This window comes from Lipotes vexillifer, unplaced genomic scaffold (genome assembly GCF_000442215.2).
Source record: "Lipotes vexillifer unplaced genomic scaffold, Lipotes_vexillifer_v1.1 scaffold815, whole genome shotgun sequence".
Classification (NCBI taxonomy): Eukaryota; Metazoa; Chordata; class Mammalia; order Artiodactyla; family Lipotidae; genus Lipotes; species Lipotes vexillifer.
In genome coordinates this window covers 3,459,361-3,475,467 of record NW_006773723.1, presented here as the reverse complement: position 1 = coordinate 3,475,467, position 16,107 = coordinate 3,459,361, and the positions used below count along the sequence as shown (strand labels likewise).

General features: G+C 40.5%; 1 protein-coding gene across 1 annotated transcript in view; it reads right to left on the bottom strand.

The window, feature by feature from the left end:
* Nucleotides 1–537: 537 nt before the first annotated feature.
* The window catches only part of PREX2 (phosphatidylinositol-3,4,5-trisphosphate dependent Rac exchange factor 2), a 291,490-nt gene continuing 275,920 nt past the window's right edge, over nt 538–16,107 (bottom strand). Inside the window, exons 39-40 of the mRNA XM_007448492.1 lie at nt 6,906–6,973; nt 538–583 (exon numbers count right to left, since the gene is read on the bottom strand). Coding sequence (XP_007448554.1) covers nt 538–583; nt 6,906–6,973 — 114 coding nt within the window. The remainder of the gene's footprint in view (nt 584–6,905; nt 6,974–16,107) is intronic.

Sequence of the window (16,107 nt, the reverse complement as noted above, 5' to 3'; positions counted from 1 at the left end):
GAGTGAAGGATGCTCTTCACGTTTCACCCGCAAGCTACTTTCTCAGATGCAAGTGGGAGACGGAAAACCTAAGACACTCAGTCTCTATTGTCTGTCACATTTCTGTGTGATGATCTGGAAAGTGTGACCACATTTCTTCAATGACAGACGTCTTCAAACGGAAATATCCAACATAACATGCTCCATTTGGAGAAGAGGAAAGCAAACACAATACGATAATTTGAATAAATGGAAAAGGAGGCACAGTGGTGAATGTCTTATCTCCGATATTCTTTTATGTAATCTCCAGGGATGCATAATTCACGTTAACATACATGAGAGATCGGTTTGTGAAGCTGAGTTGTCTGAATGGACTTCCATCCATTTCCAGCACAAATATCTAAGTGCAAGCTGAACATGAGTTATTTACACCATGATGAAAGACCAAGAGAAAAAAATCCATTTTTTTATGTTGAGTGGAGAATGTTTAGCCAGCACATCCTTTTTCTAGTCCAGTGTTCAGAAGCTTCTGCTTGCCTGGTTCCTTGGAGATTCTCCTCATTCTTCTCCAGCTGGGGGAGGAGGCTCGCACAGCTTGTACAGCCTACAAAAGGCATGGGAAGGTGTGACAACAGCCCGGCATATTGACATTGCTTGACATGTTTTTATTTGTTTAACAAATACATTGACAATAATTTCTTGGTTTGGGAGTCAGTCATGATCATACCACCAATTTCACTAAAAATTGCCTGTGCATTAGCAAACTCCGAAATTCCGGTTCTGTTATTACAAAACACCAACGTCTCTTTGCACATCTAGATGCCTATTGATGCTGCCGTTTTTACACCAGCTGCTTCTGCTGCAGTGCTGCCAACCCAGGCTGCTCACCTTGCTGGTAGCAAAAGTGACTCTCCGAATTCTAGGAGATAATTACCATCATGTCTATCACGATTATCTTGTAGCAAGATAGCATCTACCTCTTACGGGTTACTGATTTTCTGACTTGTCTTAGAAATTTGCTTCCTTTTGTACCATCCTGGTGGTGCTGGCAGTTGGTCATGGCTAGGCTGATGTGGCACAGTCCTGAGGCCTGAATATCAAGGCACAATTAGCTGGTGTTTCCTAAGGAATACCTGTCCAGCTCTGCCCACACTGTCACTCATCTGTCAGTAGAATCAGGTGGAGATTCAAGTGGACTAAGGAATCCATTTGAACTGGCAGAGATGCTCCAAGATGCTCTCTCTTTGCATCGCAGGGCTAGTGTTTTGAAACCATACAGCATGAAGGAAAAGCTCAGGGGACTGAACTGGTAGGATCATACAAGTTCTAGTGGTCCACGTTTCTCTGAATGGTTGAATCCTAACTCCAGAACTCAAATAAAGGGGGATATAACCACTGCAACAGTAATACCCAGGGCACACCCACTATTAAGGCAGAACCTGAGAGAATACAAGCTGATCTAAGGTGGCTGGTTGTAAGCCTGTAGTCCTCAGGAATGACCATGGCCACGCTGGTCCTACTTCAGAGCTTTGTCTGATGATCTAAAAATTTAAGGTGCAGATTTCAACTTTGCTCCATTTTAAAAGCACTCCAAACCCAGGGTTTGCTGCGGTGACTCACTCTTTTACAGATGAAACTGAACACACTTTAAATGAGCTGTTGACAAATTTATCAAATTATAAATTTCCTCTCCCTTCAACATTTAATCCCATGGTCATTCGAAATCAAAGGGGAGAGAATGAAAAGGATTTAATATTGAGTTAGAAACCTTGTTAACAAAATGAACTTTCCTACTCTGGAAACACAGAGAAGTTACCACCTTTGGAGTCTGGAAGGTGGTTAATACTGTACATGTCATCTCCATGGAAGAAAATGAACGCTGAAATAAGGACATCTCACATCAGAAAACTTATTTCATCCTTCCTGGAGAAAAGAATACATTAAACTGAGCTGATATGCTTCAAAGCTGCTTTTGCAGCTGAAGGATATGGTGTTGCTTCAAACTGCGTTCCCAGTGCTGGAATAACAGAATGATGGGAAAGTTCTTTTCCTCTTTTATTTCTATCATTTTATTTCCCTGAAAGTGCTGCTTAATGAGTGAAAAGGCACAGTGGACTTACGTAGAACAGGAACAGTCAGCTGGGTGGCAAATGTCCTGTGCCTTGAGATCTCGGCTAAGACGTCACTTTCCATCACCTTGCACTGCATGTTTCCACACAGCGTAACTAATGCCACTGGGTAGAGCAGTCTTTGCAATATCTGTCTCGCAAATTGGAGAAAGGGCTACGCCCTGTGATCACCTAATAAAGTAATAGCTCTGGGTACCGCAGAGCTGGGCAGATGCAGCTTTTGGGGAGGCTTCTTGGAAGTAACTCAGGGTTATCTGAGTTCAGACACATCTGTCATGGAAATTGTGGGGCTTTGGGAATTGAGCACAGGCAGATGAAGTCTGTAGGTAAAATGTAATAGGTAAGAGTTGGACTTTTGCTCTCTGCTGAGGCATCTGCTTTTTGCCAGCTAAACAGTTAGGTCACGGGAGTACTTTGCCCAACATTTTGGAACCCCTGCCGTATTCACATCCCACTCGTGCACATCAGGGCCCTGCACAAAAAAACGTTTGTTTCTGGCTCCACCTTCTCCTTTTCCTGTTGGGCTCAGGCAGCCATCCTGGAGCTGGTCTTTCCAGCCCAAATTTAAGTCTGCAGAGAGTAGAACTTTCAAACTTCAGCCTATAGATCATGCCCTTCATCTTTCTACATGGCACAAATAAAACCTGTGTTAAAAGAGACCACAAAGTGAATGCCTCTATTCAAGACTAAATTATCAGTAACACTCTGACCCAAGGCAATTCTCCCAATTTAACAGAGGGCGAAAACTGTCTCAGAGAAGATAAATAAGCTGACTAAATGAGGTCACCTGGCAGGAACGGGACCCAAAATCATTTTTTTCACTTTTAACCACTACAATATGCTGTCTCCCAAGTATGTAAATAAAGGAAATCAAATTTTCATTACACAGTAGTTTCCAAAGTGTGTAACGCAACAGAAAATAAGACCAGTGCGCCATTACATCTGGAATGTAATATCTGGTTCTTGGTGAAGATATGTTCATTGTTCTGGCCAGTCAATATATGCTAGTTACAAGGAGGAGGAACCTCATTTGTATCAAAAACGTCTCCACATGGATGCCCAGCTGCACTTTACTGCCATGCCACCAAGTCAAGCTCACCACCTCTCCCACGCACGCCCTTTCTCCTCCATCTACTATCTCAGTGACTAGAACCTTTCACCATTGTCATCCAAGCCAAAGATCTGGTGGTCCTCGTAGAGTCTTCCTTTTCACTAACCTCCTACATCCAATTAGTGTCCAAATCATCTGCTGCCTTCAGTCTTGCTTGTCCCCAAATGGCTCCTCCTAATGTTGCCAGACATAAATTCTAAACTCCAAATCTTCCAGAAAGATTGTTTATTAATGGCTCCTTATTGTCTTCAAGTTAAAATCGAGACTCTTCAATATCTTGCACAAGTCTCTTCCTGATCCAGCCCCTGCCTATGTCTCCAGCCTCACCCTGCATCATTCTTAAATCACATTCAACCATCAGTCATAGAGATCTAGGTGTAGTTCTCAGAATGTGATGTGTTCTCTAGGCATTGGTGTCACTGCATCAGCTGAGGAAGACATTGATTACCATGCTGACTGGGGAAGGGATACTCCGCAACCTCTCCCCTCCATCCTTAGGCTGCGTTGTGTGCCCCTTCTCTGTGTTCCCATGGCAATCTGGGCCATTCCTGTGACGGTTCTTTTTTTTAAATTGGAGTACAGTTGCTTTACAGTATTGTGTTAGGTTAAGGTGTAGAGCACAGTGATTCAGTATTTTTGTGGATTTATTCCGTTATAGGTTATTACAAGATAATGGGTGTAGTTCCCTGTGCTATACAATAAATCCTTGTTGTTTATCTGTTTTATATATAGTATTTGTATCTATTATCCTGTATGTCTAATTTGTCCCTCCCTCTTCCCCCTCCTCTTTGGTAGCCACAAGTTTGTTTTCTGTGTCTGTGAGTCTCATTCTGTTTTCTATACATATTCATTTGTATTATTTTTTAGATTCCACATATAAGTGATATCACATAGTATTTGTCTTTCTCTGTATGACTAATTTCACTCAGCATAATATTCTCTAGGTCCACCCACATGGCTGCAAATGGCAGAATTTCATTTCTTTTTTATGGCTGAGTAATATTCCAATGTGTGTGTGTGTATGTATACACACACACACACATATCACATCTTAAGTCAGTTTGTCTGTTGATGGGCATGGGTTGATTCCATGTCTTGCTATTGTAAATAGTGCTGCTATGAACACTGGGGTGCGTGTATCTTTTCGAATTAGTGTTTTCGTTTTTTCCAGATACGTGCCCAGCAGTGAAATTGCTGGATCATATGGTAGTTCAACTTTAGTTTTTTAAGGAACCTCCATACTGTTTTTCATAGTGGCTGCACTGTCATGGTTCTTATCACACACACACACTGTATACTAGTTTCATTTTATTCAGTTGTTGCTCTATGACACCTCACTGACTGGTAGAGGGGATTATGTCTTTATCCCTAGCTTTTATCAAAGTGCCTGACATCTACAAACATTACAGCAGAAATTCAATATATGTTTGCTGAGTGAATTTTTTAAAAATGAAAGGCAGTGAATGGAGAAAGGAAAACTATAATAGAGATTCGCTGGGGATATGAGTCAAATACTATTTCAGTCAGAGACAGCGAACTTTATCTCCTTGAAGATGTTTCCAGAAACATTACCCGAGTCTTGCCTTGGAGGGCCTGGCCTTGAGAGACACATGTGTTGTTCACTTTGCTCTCTTTGGGATAGGAAACCTGGTTGCCAGATGGGAGGGATCCCAGATGCTCTGTGGTCCTTAGCATCCTCTCTGCACCCTCACAGAGTGTTTCTCACTTTCTCCCTTTTCTTGTGGTTGTGTTTCACTCATCCCTCTTTAACTGAAAGTTCCTTGAGGGCCGGAACTATTTCTGTCTCATACTTACATTCTCCATGGGGCACAGCAGAATGCTTTTCATTTCTTAGGTCCTCTATAAATGTTTGTAGAATGAATGAAAGCATAACTAAAATTGAAAAATTACTCTAGATTTCTCTCTCAGGGCTGTTACCCCCTTGTAAAATATGTCAACTTTAGAACTGGCAGGTTTTATTGTGTTTCAAGTGTTTTAAACGTAACCCAATAAAAAACAAAGTGAGCTCATCAGTTTCTTTTCTCATATTGAGCGTGCACTTTGGTTTATTGATCAGGATGCTTAAGTCTTATCCCCACTGTTTATTAGTGTTTATAAGCCCCAGCTAAGAAGACCTCGCTGAGCCATTATATTGTTTTCTTATTGGAATTTTAAAGCTTCACTGGGCTTATTATCCAAATATACCATGACTGCTAAGCTGCTGGAGAGATAATGCCTATGTGAAATGATTCTTGAGCAACAGCAAGTCTTAGATTCTAATCTCATCAACTAACAGAAAGTCTTAGATTCTAATCTCATCAACTATGAACGATAACATTAGCAAGACCTGAGGATTAAAGAGAGTTAGGAGCCAGCACTGAAAATAAATGCGATTAGAATATGAGCACTCCATCTACTTTCAGGGGGAAAATGTTTTCCGTTTTGCAAGTACTTTCACTGCCCACATAGTTTTTCAGAATGAAATAGAACTTCATAAATGCTGCAGTCATCATTCGCACTCTGGTAGTTGCTTTGTAAATAGAAACAAAGAGTGTCTCATCTGTGACAGTGCTTGGAGGGGGCTACTTTTTGTTAAAATGCAAACGTATAAAAACAACCAGATGGGCTTCCCTGGTGGCACAGTGGTTGGGAGTCCGCCTGCCGATGCAGGGGACATGGGTTTGTGCCCCGGTCTGGGAAGATCCCATATGCCGTGGAGCGGCTGGGCCCGTGAGCCATGGCCGCTGAGCCTGCGTGTCCGGAGCCTGTGCTCCGCAGCGGGAGAGGTCACAGCAGTGAGAGGCCCGTGTACCGCAAAAAAACAAAAACAAAAACAAAAAAAAAAACACACAACCAAATGTAAAAGAAATTATTTAACTCTGCCCTACTTCAAGATAGATGGCTGCCTACCCCAATGTCACCAGGGAAATCAAATCTTTGATGGCTGTTCCCATGTTTATTTATTTTAAAGGTGGATTACAGTCCTTTCTTATGATGATACGTGCACTGTGAACATCTGGTAGAATAACGAACCAAAAGCTCATTCATTCATTCATTCATGCATTCTTGAAATCAGTTCAAATATTCTATGCAGGCACAGAAAGAATATTCCCTGCCTCTAAAGCATTCTTATTCAGGTTAGGCAGAGAGACACTGCAACACATCAAGGCTATAATAGATCAATATACGAGATGGTAAGGGAACACAGAGAGGAAGAAAACTCAACCAAAGCTTCAAGGAGAAAATGGTACCTAAGTTGGGTTTTGCGCTTATGTAGCAGTTTTTCATACAGACACAGATGGGACAGGTGATCATGCCAGAGGGAACAGCACATGTGATCAGAGAAGTATAAATGGAAATGGCATCTTGGTGGTTTGGCACAGTTGGAATACAAATTTCAGTAGTACTTGTGTGGATTTTTGTTTTTGAATTCATGAAGGAACCTGAAAAATAGAATCATGTTGATAATGCTACCTCTAAGTTTGCTTCACCTAAAATTTCATTTAATCTGAGAGCATTTAAGCCTAATCACATTTTGCCACCGAATGCTTACAAGGCTGATTTCCATGAGTATATTCAGTACTACACTGGGTGTACCCTGGGGTCGTTGCATTAGCTGTAAGTGACACTGTCTGGGAAATGGTGGCAAGTCCTCTGGGAAAGAGCAGACATGGGGAGTCACTCACCTCGGTGCAGACTGTGGGGTCCGGTCCCTGACTCCCAAATTCTTTGCTGTGTTCTGAACCCTTGCTCCCTGAAAGAAGTAAGGACAGTCACTTTTAGCTCTGCATTGTATTAGCAGCCATTTAGCATACCATTAACATTTGAGTGTAGAGTATTGATTGCAACAATATATTTATATTTAACATCAAGAGAGACTGGATGAGGAGAAAGAAATCATCATCTGAGCATTTTCAGAATTAATGCTTTTAAGAATCAAAATACACTGATGTATTTTTTCAAAGGATTGATACTTATTTCAAAAGCCATCTAAATCATTTCAAAGTAAGGTAAAATGACAGCTTCCTGTTCACTTTCTCATCTATGTCTTTATTCAATATTTAAGCAATTACTTAACTTTTAAGACACTGAAACCAGGAAGGGAGCAGACTAGAAATACCTGCTCTGTGTCCCCACTTTCCTGGAACAGAAATCACAGTTCTATCATATGCATACAGCCTGTTTTGTCCTTAGCCGAATATTTAGCTATTTTAAACTTCATAGTATTTATCAAGAAAATCTTTCCTTAAACAGTTTAAAGCAACTTCTGGACGAGGCATATGCATGTGGATCTCTGCAATATAAGAATTCTGCCTCAAAGTTTATAGTACAAAGATAACGCGCTTTAGCAATGAGAAAGTCTTTGCAAATCTGTCAAGTTCATAAATATTCATTGTTCAGTTCCTAAGGGGAATGAGTTACTACATAGAAGCAAACACCAGGGTTTGGGGCTGAGTATAAATGGAGAGGAGTGGTTTGAAAAACCCAAAACTCTCTCCCTGCTACTAAATTCTGATGGATGGAAAGGGAAGAAAGAAAAGGAGAAGAGAAAGAAAGAAAGAGAAAAGAGTATATTCTCTCAAGATGGACCAAATAAAGGAAAGCAAATAGGAAAAAGGGGATGTGTATGGCCAAAAAAACAGATGGGAAGAAATTTAGGAACTGCAATTATGAAGTTAAAAAAACCTCTTTATTTTGAAGTAATTTTAGACTTAGAGAAAAGTTTACAAGCAGAACAGAGAGGTCACATACTTTACCCACCAGGGAAACTCCCTCTAATTTTAACCCTTCACTTAATCACAGTATGATGATCAAAACCAGGAAATGCTATTAGCTAAGCTGCATGTCTTATTCACATTTCCCCATTTCCCTCCACAAATATCCTCCTTGTCTATCCCAGAATCCAATCCAGGATCCCACACTGCATTTTGTCTTTGTATCTTCATGGCCTCCTCCAATCTGGGACAATTCCTTAGGCTTCCTTGGTCTTTCATGACCTTAATACTTGGGATGAGTACTGGTCATTGTTTTGTAGAATGTCTCTCAATTTGGGTTTGCCAGTTGTCTCCTTATGATTAGATAGAAGATCTGTATTTTGGGCAAGAAAATCACAGAAGTGATGCTGTATCTTCTTAGTGCATCGTACCACCGAGGCTGATCATCATCATATCATATAACGTCCAAACGTCTTGTCACCAGTGACATTGACTCTCATCACTTGGGTAAGGTGGTGTCCACCAGACTTTTCCACTGTAAATCACCAGCTTTCTTTTTGTACTTAATAAGTGTGTTGTGAGAGAAACTGTGAGCCTACGCCCATATCCTGCTTCTCTTCAAACTTGTGCTCACTGATTTTAGGCTCTATTGGTGCCTCTTGCCCGCATCAACACCACTGTAGTATTTGTGAACTGGAATGTTTCTGTAAAGAAGACTTATCCCTTCTCCCCAAACTATTTATGTATTCAAGTATTTATTTAAATCAGTATCAATTCATGGCTATTTATTTTATCCTATGAGTTATAATCCAACATTTTTAGTATTAGTAACATTTTGTTGTTCAAATTGTTCCAGTTTTGGCCACTGGGAGCTCCTTCAGTTTGCTTCTCGTGTCCTGTTCATATAACCACCATCATTTTTGAGTATCTGTTTAGTTTCTGGCACCTCAAGATGCTCCAGGCTCATCTTTCCTGTCTCAGCTGGGAATTAACCTCTTCTCCAAGAATGCCTGGCTCTTTTTTTTTTTTTTGAGTAGATCTTTATTGGAGAATAATTGCTTCACAGTACGGTGTTGGTTTCTGTTGCACACCAAAGTGAAACAGCTGTATGCATACATATGCCTCCATGTGCCCTCCCTCTTGAGCCTCCCTCCCACCCTCCCTATCCCACCCCTCTAGGTCACTGCAAAGCACTGAGCTGATCTCCCTGTGCTATGCTGCTGCTTCCCACTAGCTATTTTACATTTGGTAGTGTATATGTGTCGATGCTACTCTCACTTTGCCCCAGCTTGCCCCTCCCACCTCGTGTCCTCAAGTTCATTCTCTATGTCTACATCTTTATTCCTGCCTTGCAACTAGGTTCATCAGTGCCATTTTTTTCCTTTAGATTCCATATATATGCGTTAGCACATGGTATTTGTTTTTCTTTTTCTGACTTACTTCACTCTGTATGACAGTCTCTAGGTCCATCCACCTCACTCCAAATAACTCAATTTCATTTCTTCTTATGGCTGAGTAATGTTCCTTTGTATGTATGTGCCACATCTTCTTTATCCATTCATCTGTCGATGGACACTTAGGTTGCTTCCACGTCCTGGCTATTGTAAATAGTGCTACAATGAACACTGTGGTACATATCTTTTTTTTCTTTTTTCGGTACGCGGGCCTCTCACTGTTGTGGCCTCTCCCGTTGCGGAGCACAGGCTCTGGCCGCGCAGGCTCAGCAGCCACGGCTCACGGGCCTAGCCGCTCCGCGGCATGTGGGATCTTCCCGGACCGGAGCACGAACCCGTGTCCCCTGCATCAGCAGGCGGACTCTCAACCACTGCACCACCAGGGAAGCACTATGTCTATTTTTGAATTATGGTTTTCTCAGGGTATATGCCCAGTAGTGGGACTGCTGAGTCATATGGTAGTTCTATTTTTAGTTTTTTAAGGAACTTCCATACTGTTTTCCATAGTGGTTGCATCAATTTACATTCCCACCAACAGTGCAAGAGGGTTCCCTTTTCACCACACCCTTTCCAGCATTTATTGTTTCTAGAGTTTTTGATAATGGCCATTCTGACCCGCATGAGGTGATACCTCATCGTAGTTTTGATTTGCATTTCTCTAATGATTAGTCATGTTGAGCATCTTTTCAAGTGCCTCTTGGCCAACTGTATGTCTTCCTTGGTGAAATGTCTATTTAGGTTTTTTGCCCATTTTTTAATTGCACTGTTTGTTTTTTTGATATTGAGCTCCATGAGCTGCCTGTATATTTTGGAGATTAATCCTTTGTCTGTTGTTTCATTTGCATATATTTTTTCCCATTCTGATGGCTGTCTTTTTGTCCTGTTTATGGTTTCCTTTGCTGTGTAAAAGCTTTTAAGTTTAAATAAGTCCCATTTGTTTACTTTTGCTTTTATTTCCGTTACTCTAGGAGGTGGGTCAAAAAAGATCTTGCTGTGGTTTATGTAAAAGAGTGTTTTCCCTATGTTTTCCTCTAAGAGTTTTATAGTGTCTCATCTTACATTTAGGTTTTTTATCCATTTGGAGTTTATTTTTGTGTATGGTGTTAGGAAGTGTTCTAATTTCATTCTTCTACATGTAGCTGTCCAGTTTTCCCAGCACCACTTACTGAAGAGACTGTCTTTTCTCCATTGTATGTTCTTGCCTCCTTTGTCATAAATTAGGTACCCACACGTGCATGGGTTTATCTCTGGGCATTCTATCCTGTTCCATAGATCTATATTTCTGTTTTTTGTGCCAACCATACTGTCTTGATTACTGTAGCTTTGTGGTATAGTTTGAAGTTGGGGAGCCTGATTTCTCTAAGTCCATTTTTCTTTCTCAAGATTGCTTTGGCTATTTGGGGTCTTTTGTGTTTCCATATGAATTGTAAACTTTTTTGTTCTAATTCTGTGAAGAATGCCATTGGTAGTTTGATAGGGATTGCATTGAAACCATAGATCGCTTTGGGTAGTAGAGTCATTTTCACAATATTGATTCTTCCAATCCAAGAACATGATATATTTCTCCATCTGTTTATGTCACCTTTCATCAGTGTTTTATAGTTTTCTAAGTACAAGTCTTTTGCCTCCTTAGGCAGGTTTATTCCTAGGTATTTTATTCTTTTTGCTGCAATGGTAAATAGGAGTGTTTCCTTAATTTCTCTTTCTGATTTTTCGTTGTTGGTATATAGGAATGCCAAGAGATTTCTGTGCATTAATTTTGTATCCTGCAAACTTACCAAATTCATTGATTAGTTCTAGTAGTTTTCTGGTGGCATCTTTAGGATTTTTCTATGTATAGTATCATGTCATCTGCAAACAGTGACAGTTTTACTTCTTCTTTTCCAATTTATATTCCTTTTATTTCTTTTTCTTCTCTGATTGCCGTGGCCAGGACTTCCAAATTTATGCTGAATAAGGGTGGCGAGAGTGGACATCCTTGTCTTGTTCCTGATCTTAGTGGAAATGCTTTCAGTTTTCCACCATTGAGTATAATGCTTGCTGTGGATTTGTCATATGTGGCCTTTATTATGTTGAGGTAGGTTCCCTCTATGCCCATTTTCTGAAGAATTTTTATTATAAATCCATGTTGAATTTTGTCAAAAGCGTTTTCTGCATCTACTGAGATGATCATATGGTTTTTATTCCTTAATTTGTTAATATGGTGTATCACATTGATTGATTTGCATATATTGAAGAATCCTTGCATCCCTGGGATAAATCCCACTTGATCATGGTGTATGATCCCTTTAATATGCTATTGGATTCTGTTTACTAGTATTTTGTTCAGGATTTTTGCAACTATGTTCATCAGTGATATTGGTCTATAGCTTTCTCTTTTTTGTTATATCTTTTTCTGGTTTTGGTATCAAGGTGATGCTGGCTTCGTAGAATGACTGTGGGAGTGTTTCTCCCTCTGCAATTTTTTGGAAGAGTTTGAGAAGGATGGGTGTTAGCTCTTCTCTAAATGTTTGGTAGAATTCGCCTGTGAAGCCATCTGGTCCTGGACTTTTGTTTGTTGGAAGATTTTAAATTACAGTTTCAATTTCAGTGCTTGTGATAGGTCTGTTTATATTTTCTAATTCTTCTTGGTTCAGTCTTGGAAAATTGCACCTTTCCAAGAATTTGTCCATTTCTTCGTGCTTGTCCATTTTACTGGCATAGAGTTGTTTGTAGTAGTCTCTTATAATCTTTTGTATTTCTGTGGTGTCACTTGTGATTTCTCCTTTCTCATTTCTAATTTTATTGATTTGTGTCCTCTCCCTTTTTTTCTTGATGAGTCTGGTTAAGGGTTTATCAATTTTGTTTATCTTCTCAGAGAATCTGCTTTTAGTTTTATTGATCTTTGCTATTGCTTTCTTCGTTTCTATTTCATTTATTTCTGCTCTGATCTTTATGATTTCTTTCCTTCTACAGACTTTGGGTTTTCTTTGTTCTTCTTTCTCTAGTTGTTTTAAGTGTAGGGTTAGATTATTTATTTGAGATTTTTCTTGTTTCTTAAGGTGGGATTGAATTGCTATAAACTTCCCTCTTAGAACTGCTTTTGCTGCGCCCCATAGGTTTTGGGTCATTGTGTTTTCATTGTCATTTGTTTCTATGTATTTTTTAATTTCTTCTTTGATTTCTTCAGTGATCTCTTGATTATTACTGTTTAGCCTCCATGTATTTGTGTTTTTTACAGTTTTTTCCTGTAACTGATTTCCAGTCTCATACTGTTGTGGTCAGAAAAGATGCTTGATATGATTTCAATTTTCTTAAATTTTCTGAGGCTTGATTTGTGACCTAAGATGTGATCTATCCTGGAGAATGTTCCATGTGCAGTTGAAAAGAAAGTGTATTCTGCCACTTTTGGGTGGAATGTTCTGTAAATATCAATTAAATCTATCTGGTCTATTGTGTCCTTTAAAGCTTGTGTTTCCTTATTTATTTTCATTTTGGATGATCTGTCTGTTGGTGTAAGTGGGGTGTTAAAGTCCCCTACTATTATTGTGTTACTGTCAATTTCTCCTTTCATGGTTGTTAGCATTTGCCTTATGTACTGAGGTGCTCCTATGTTGGGTGCGTAAACATTTATAATTGTTATATCTTCTTCTTGGATTGATCCTTCGATCATTATGTAGTGTCCCTCCTTATCTCTTGTATCAGTCTTTATTTTAAAGTCTATTTTATCTGATATGAGTATTGCTACTCCAGCTTTCTTTTGATTTCCATTTGCATGCAATATCTTTTTCCATCCCTTCACTTTCAGTCTGGATGTGTCCCTAGGTCTGAACTGGGTCTCTTGTAGACAGCATATACATGGGTCTTCTTTTTGTATCCATTCAGCCAGTCTGTGTCTTTTTGTTGGGGCATTTAATCCATTTACATTCAAGGTTATTATCAATATGTATGTTCCTATTACCATCTTCTTAATTGTTTTGGGTTTGTTTTTGTGGGTCTTTTTCTTCTGTTGTGTTTCCCCCCCAGAGAACTTTCTTTAGCATTTGTTGTTGTAAAGCTGGTTTGGTGGTGCTGAATTCTCTTAGCTTTTGCTTGCCTGAAAAGCTTTTGATTTCTCCATCAAATCTGAATGAGATCCTTGATGGGAAGAGTAATCTTGGTTGTAGGTTTTTCTCTTTCATCACTTTAAGTATATCCTGCCACTCCCTTCTGGCCTGCAGAGTTTCTGCTGAAAACTCAGCTGATAACTTTATGGGTATTCCTTTGCATGCTATTTTTTGTTTTTCCCTTGCTGCTTTTAATATTTTTTCTTTGAAGTTAATTTTTGTTAGTTTGATTAATATGTATCTTGGTGTGTTTTTCTTAGGGTTTATCTTGTATGGGACTCTCTGTGCTTCCTGGACTTGGGTGACTATTTCCTTTCCCATGGTAGGGATGTTTTCGACTATAATCTTCAAATATTTTCTCAGATAATTTTTCTCTTCTTCTTCTGGGACCCCTATAATTCAAATGTTGGTGCATTTAGTGTAGTCCCAGAGGTCTCTGAGATTGTCTTCAATTCTTTTCATTTTTTTTTCTTTACTCTGCTCCTTGGCAGTTATTTCCACCATTTTGTCTTCCAGCTCACTTATTCGTTCTTCTGCCTCAATTATTCTGTTATTGATTCCTTCTAGTGTATTTTTCATTTCAGTTATTGTGTTGTTCATCTCTGTTTGTTTGTTCTTTAGTTCTTCTAGATCTTTGTTAAACATTTCTCGTATTTTCTCAATCTGTGCCTCCATTCTATTTCTGAGATTCTGGATCATCTTTACTATCATTACTCTGAATTCTTATTGAGGTAGATTGCCTAGCTCCTCTTCATTTATTTGGTCTTGTAGGCTTTTACCTTGGTCCTTCATCTGTGACATATCTTTTTGCCATCTCATTTTTTTTTTTTTGAGTGGAACTGTGTTCCTGTCTTACTGGTTGTTTTGCCTGAGGCTTCCAACACTGGAGTTTGTAGGCTATTTGATAGAGCTGGGTGTTGGTGATGAGATGAGGACCTCTGTGAAACCTCACTCCGATGAATATTCCATGGGGCCTGAGGTTCTCTGTTAATCCAGTGGTTTGGACTCAGAGCTCCCACTGCAAGAGCTTCGGCCCCACCCCCAGCTCATGAACCAAAATCCTGCAAGCCACATGGGATGGCAAAAAATTACAAAAATATAAACAATAACAATAACAAAGTAAAAAGTAAAATTAGACTAGGAAACTAACAGATATGTTAGAAAGAATCTAAACATAAAAATATAGATGAATCAACAACTGGAACGTACAACAGTACCACAATAATAACAAAAGAGGGGGAGGGAAAAGAAAAAAAAAGAGGAGGGGAAAGGCCTTGGCTGTGGAGGGCGGGGTCTAAGCAAGGGTGAGGTTTGGGTGGTGGGCGGGGTGTATACTTAAGATCTTCCAGGCTGGAAAAGGCCCTGGGGGCTGTGGGGGGTGTGGGGCTTAGGCTCAAGAAACAGAAGTGGCCAGGAGTGCCCCCCACCCCTGGTCTCAGAGGGCTGGGGACCTCACCTTGGAGCCTAGCAGGCTCCCTGGGCCAGAGTGGGCGGGGTAAACGCCCTCGGTTCTTCTCGCGCTCCTCCTGGAGGGCCCCTCCTGCGTGCCTCTCCTGATCTCCCCAGCCTCAGAGGCACCGATCCTGTCTGGCCTCCACTTCTCCTCCCCCCTTATTCCCCCCACATCCTGCCGGTTCATTTGGGGGTTCCTCCTGTCTCCTTGGGCCTCAGGGTCTCCCACCAATGGCTAGCAGGCACCCTAGTTGTGGAGAGACGCTAACTCAGCGTCTTTCCACACCACCCGAATCCCTGGCTCTGTTTTTTTTTCGCGGTACGCGGGCCTCTCGCTGTCGTGGCCTCTCCCGTTGCGGAGCACAGGCTCCGGACGCGCAGGCTCAGCGGCCATGGCTCACGGGCCCAGCTGCTCTGCGGCATGTGGGATCCTCCCGGACCGGGGCACGAACCCGCGTCCGCTGCATCGGCAGGCGGACTCTCAACCACTGCGCCACCAGGGAAGGCCCTCCCTGGCTCTTTTTAATGGAGAATGATATTTAGAACTCAATATCTGGACAGTGGCTATGCCCATTACTACTACTGGTGTGTAACTGCTTCTAGGTCTTCTCAGTGGGCTGAGCTAGTTGATTAGTGTAAACGTACTCAAACATCTATATTTCTTTCTACACCTATCTCTATCTGTGTGTGTGTGTGTATGTGTGTATGTGTCCATGCATTCAAGCTGACACTTCCGGTTCCAATCCAGTACCCCAGGGTTCATTCTAAATTCCAGGCTTCTCCCTTTCCTTATTTGTAACTTCTTTCTCAGACAGTAAGAAACCTGACTCTCAATATTTACAATATACTTACGTATTTGTTCAGTCCTACCAAAGACATTAACTAGTTTTACAATCTCTAAATCGTACCCCTGTGAGAAACAGATTTACTAACTGGAATATGGTATTTTTGTATAATTATTTTTGTCTTTAGTCTCATGATATTCCATTAAATAATTTCTAGAAAGATTTTTGCTTAAAAGTTTTCAAATAAAATTGAAGCTCATCATGCTGAACACATCTGCTGGTATACTCCATTTGGAATTCAGCCATATAATTCTTCTTATACTCAATGTGCCAGCGACTGGCATTTTTACACCTTGCTCATGTTTTCCCTCTACTAAACACCCTCTCTGTCCTTTTC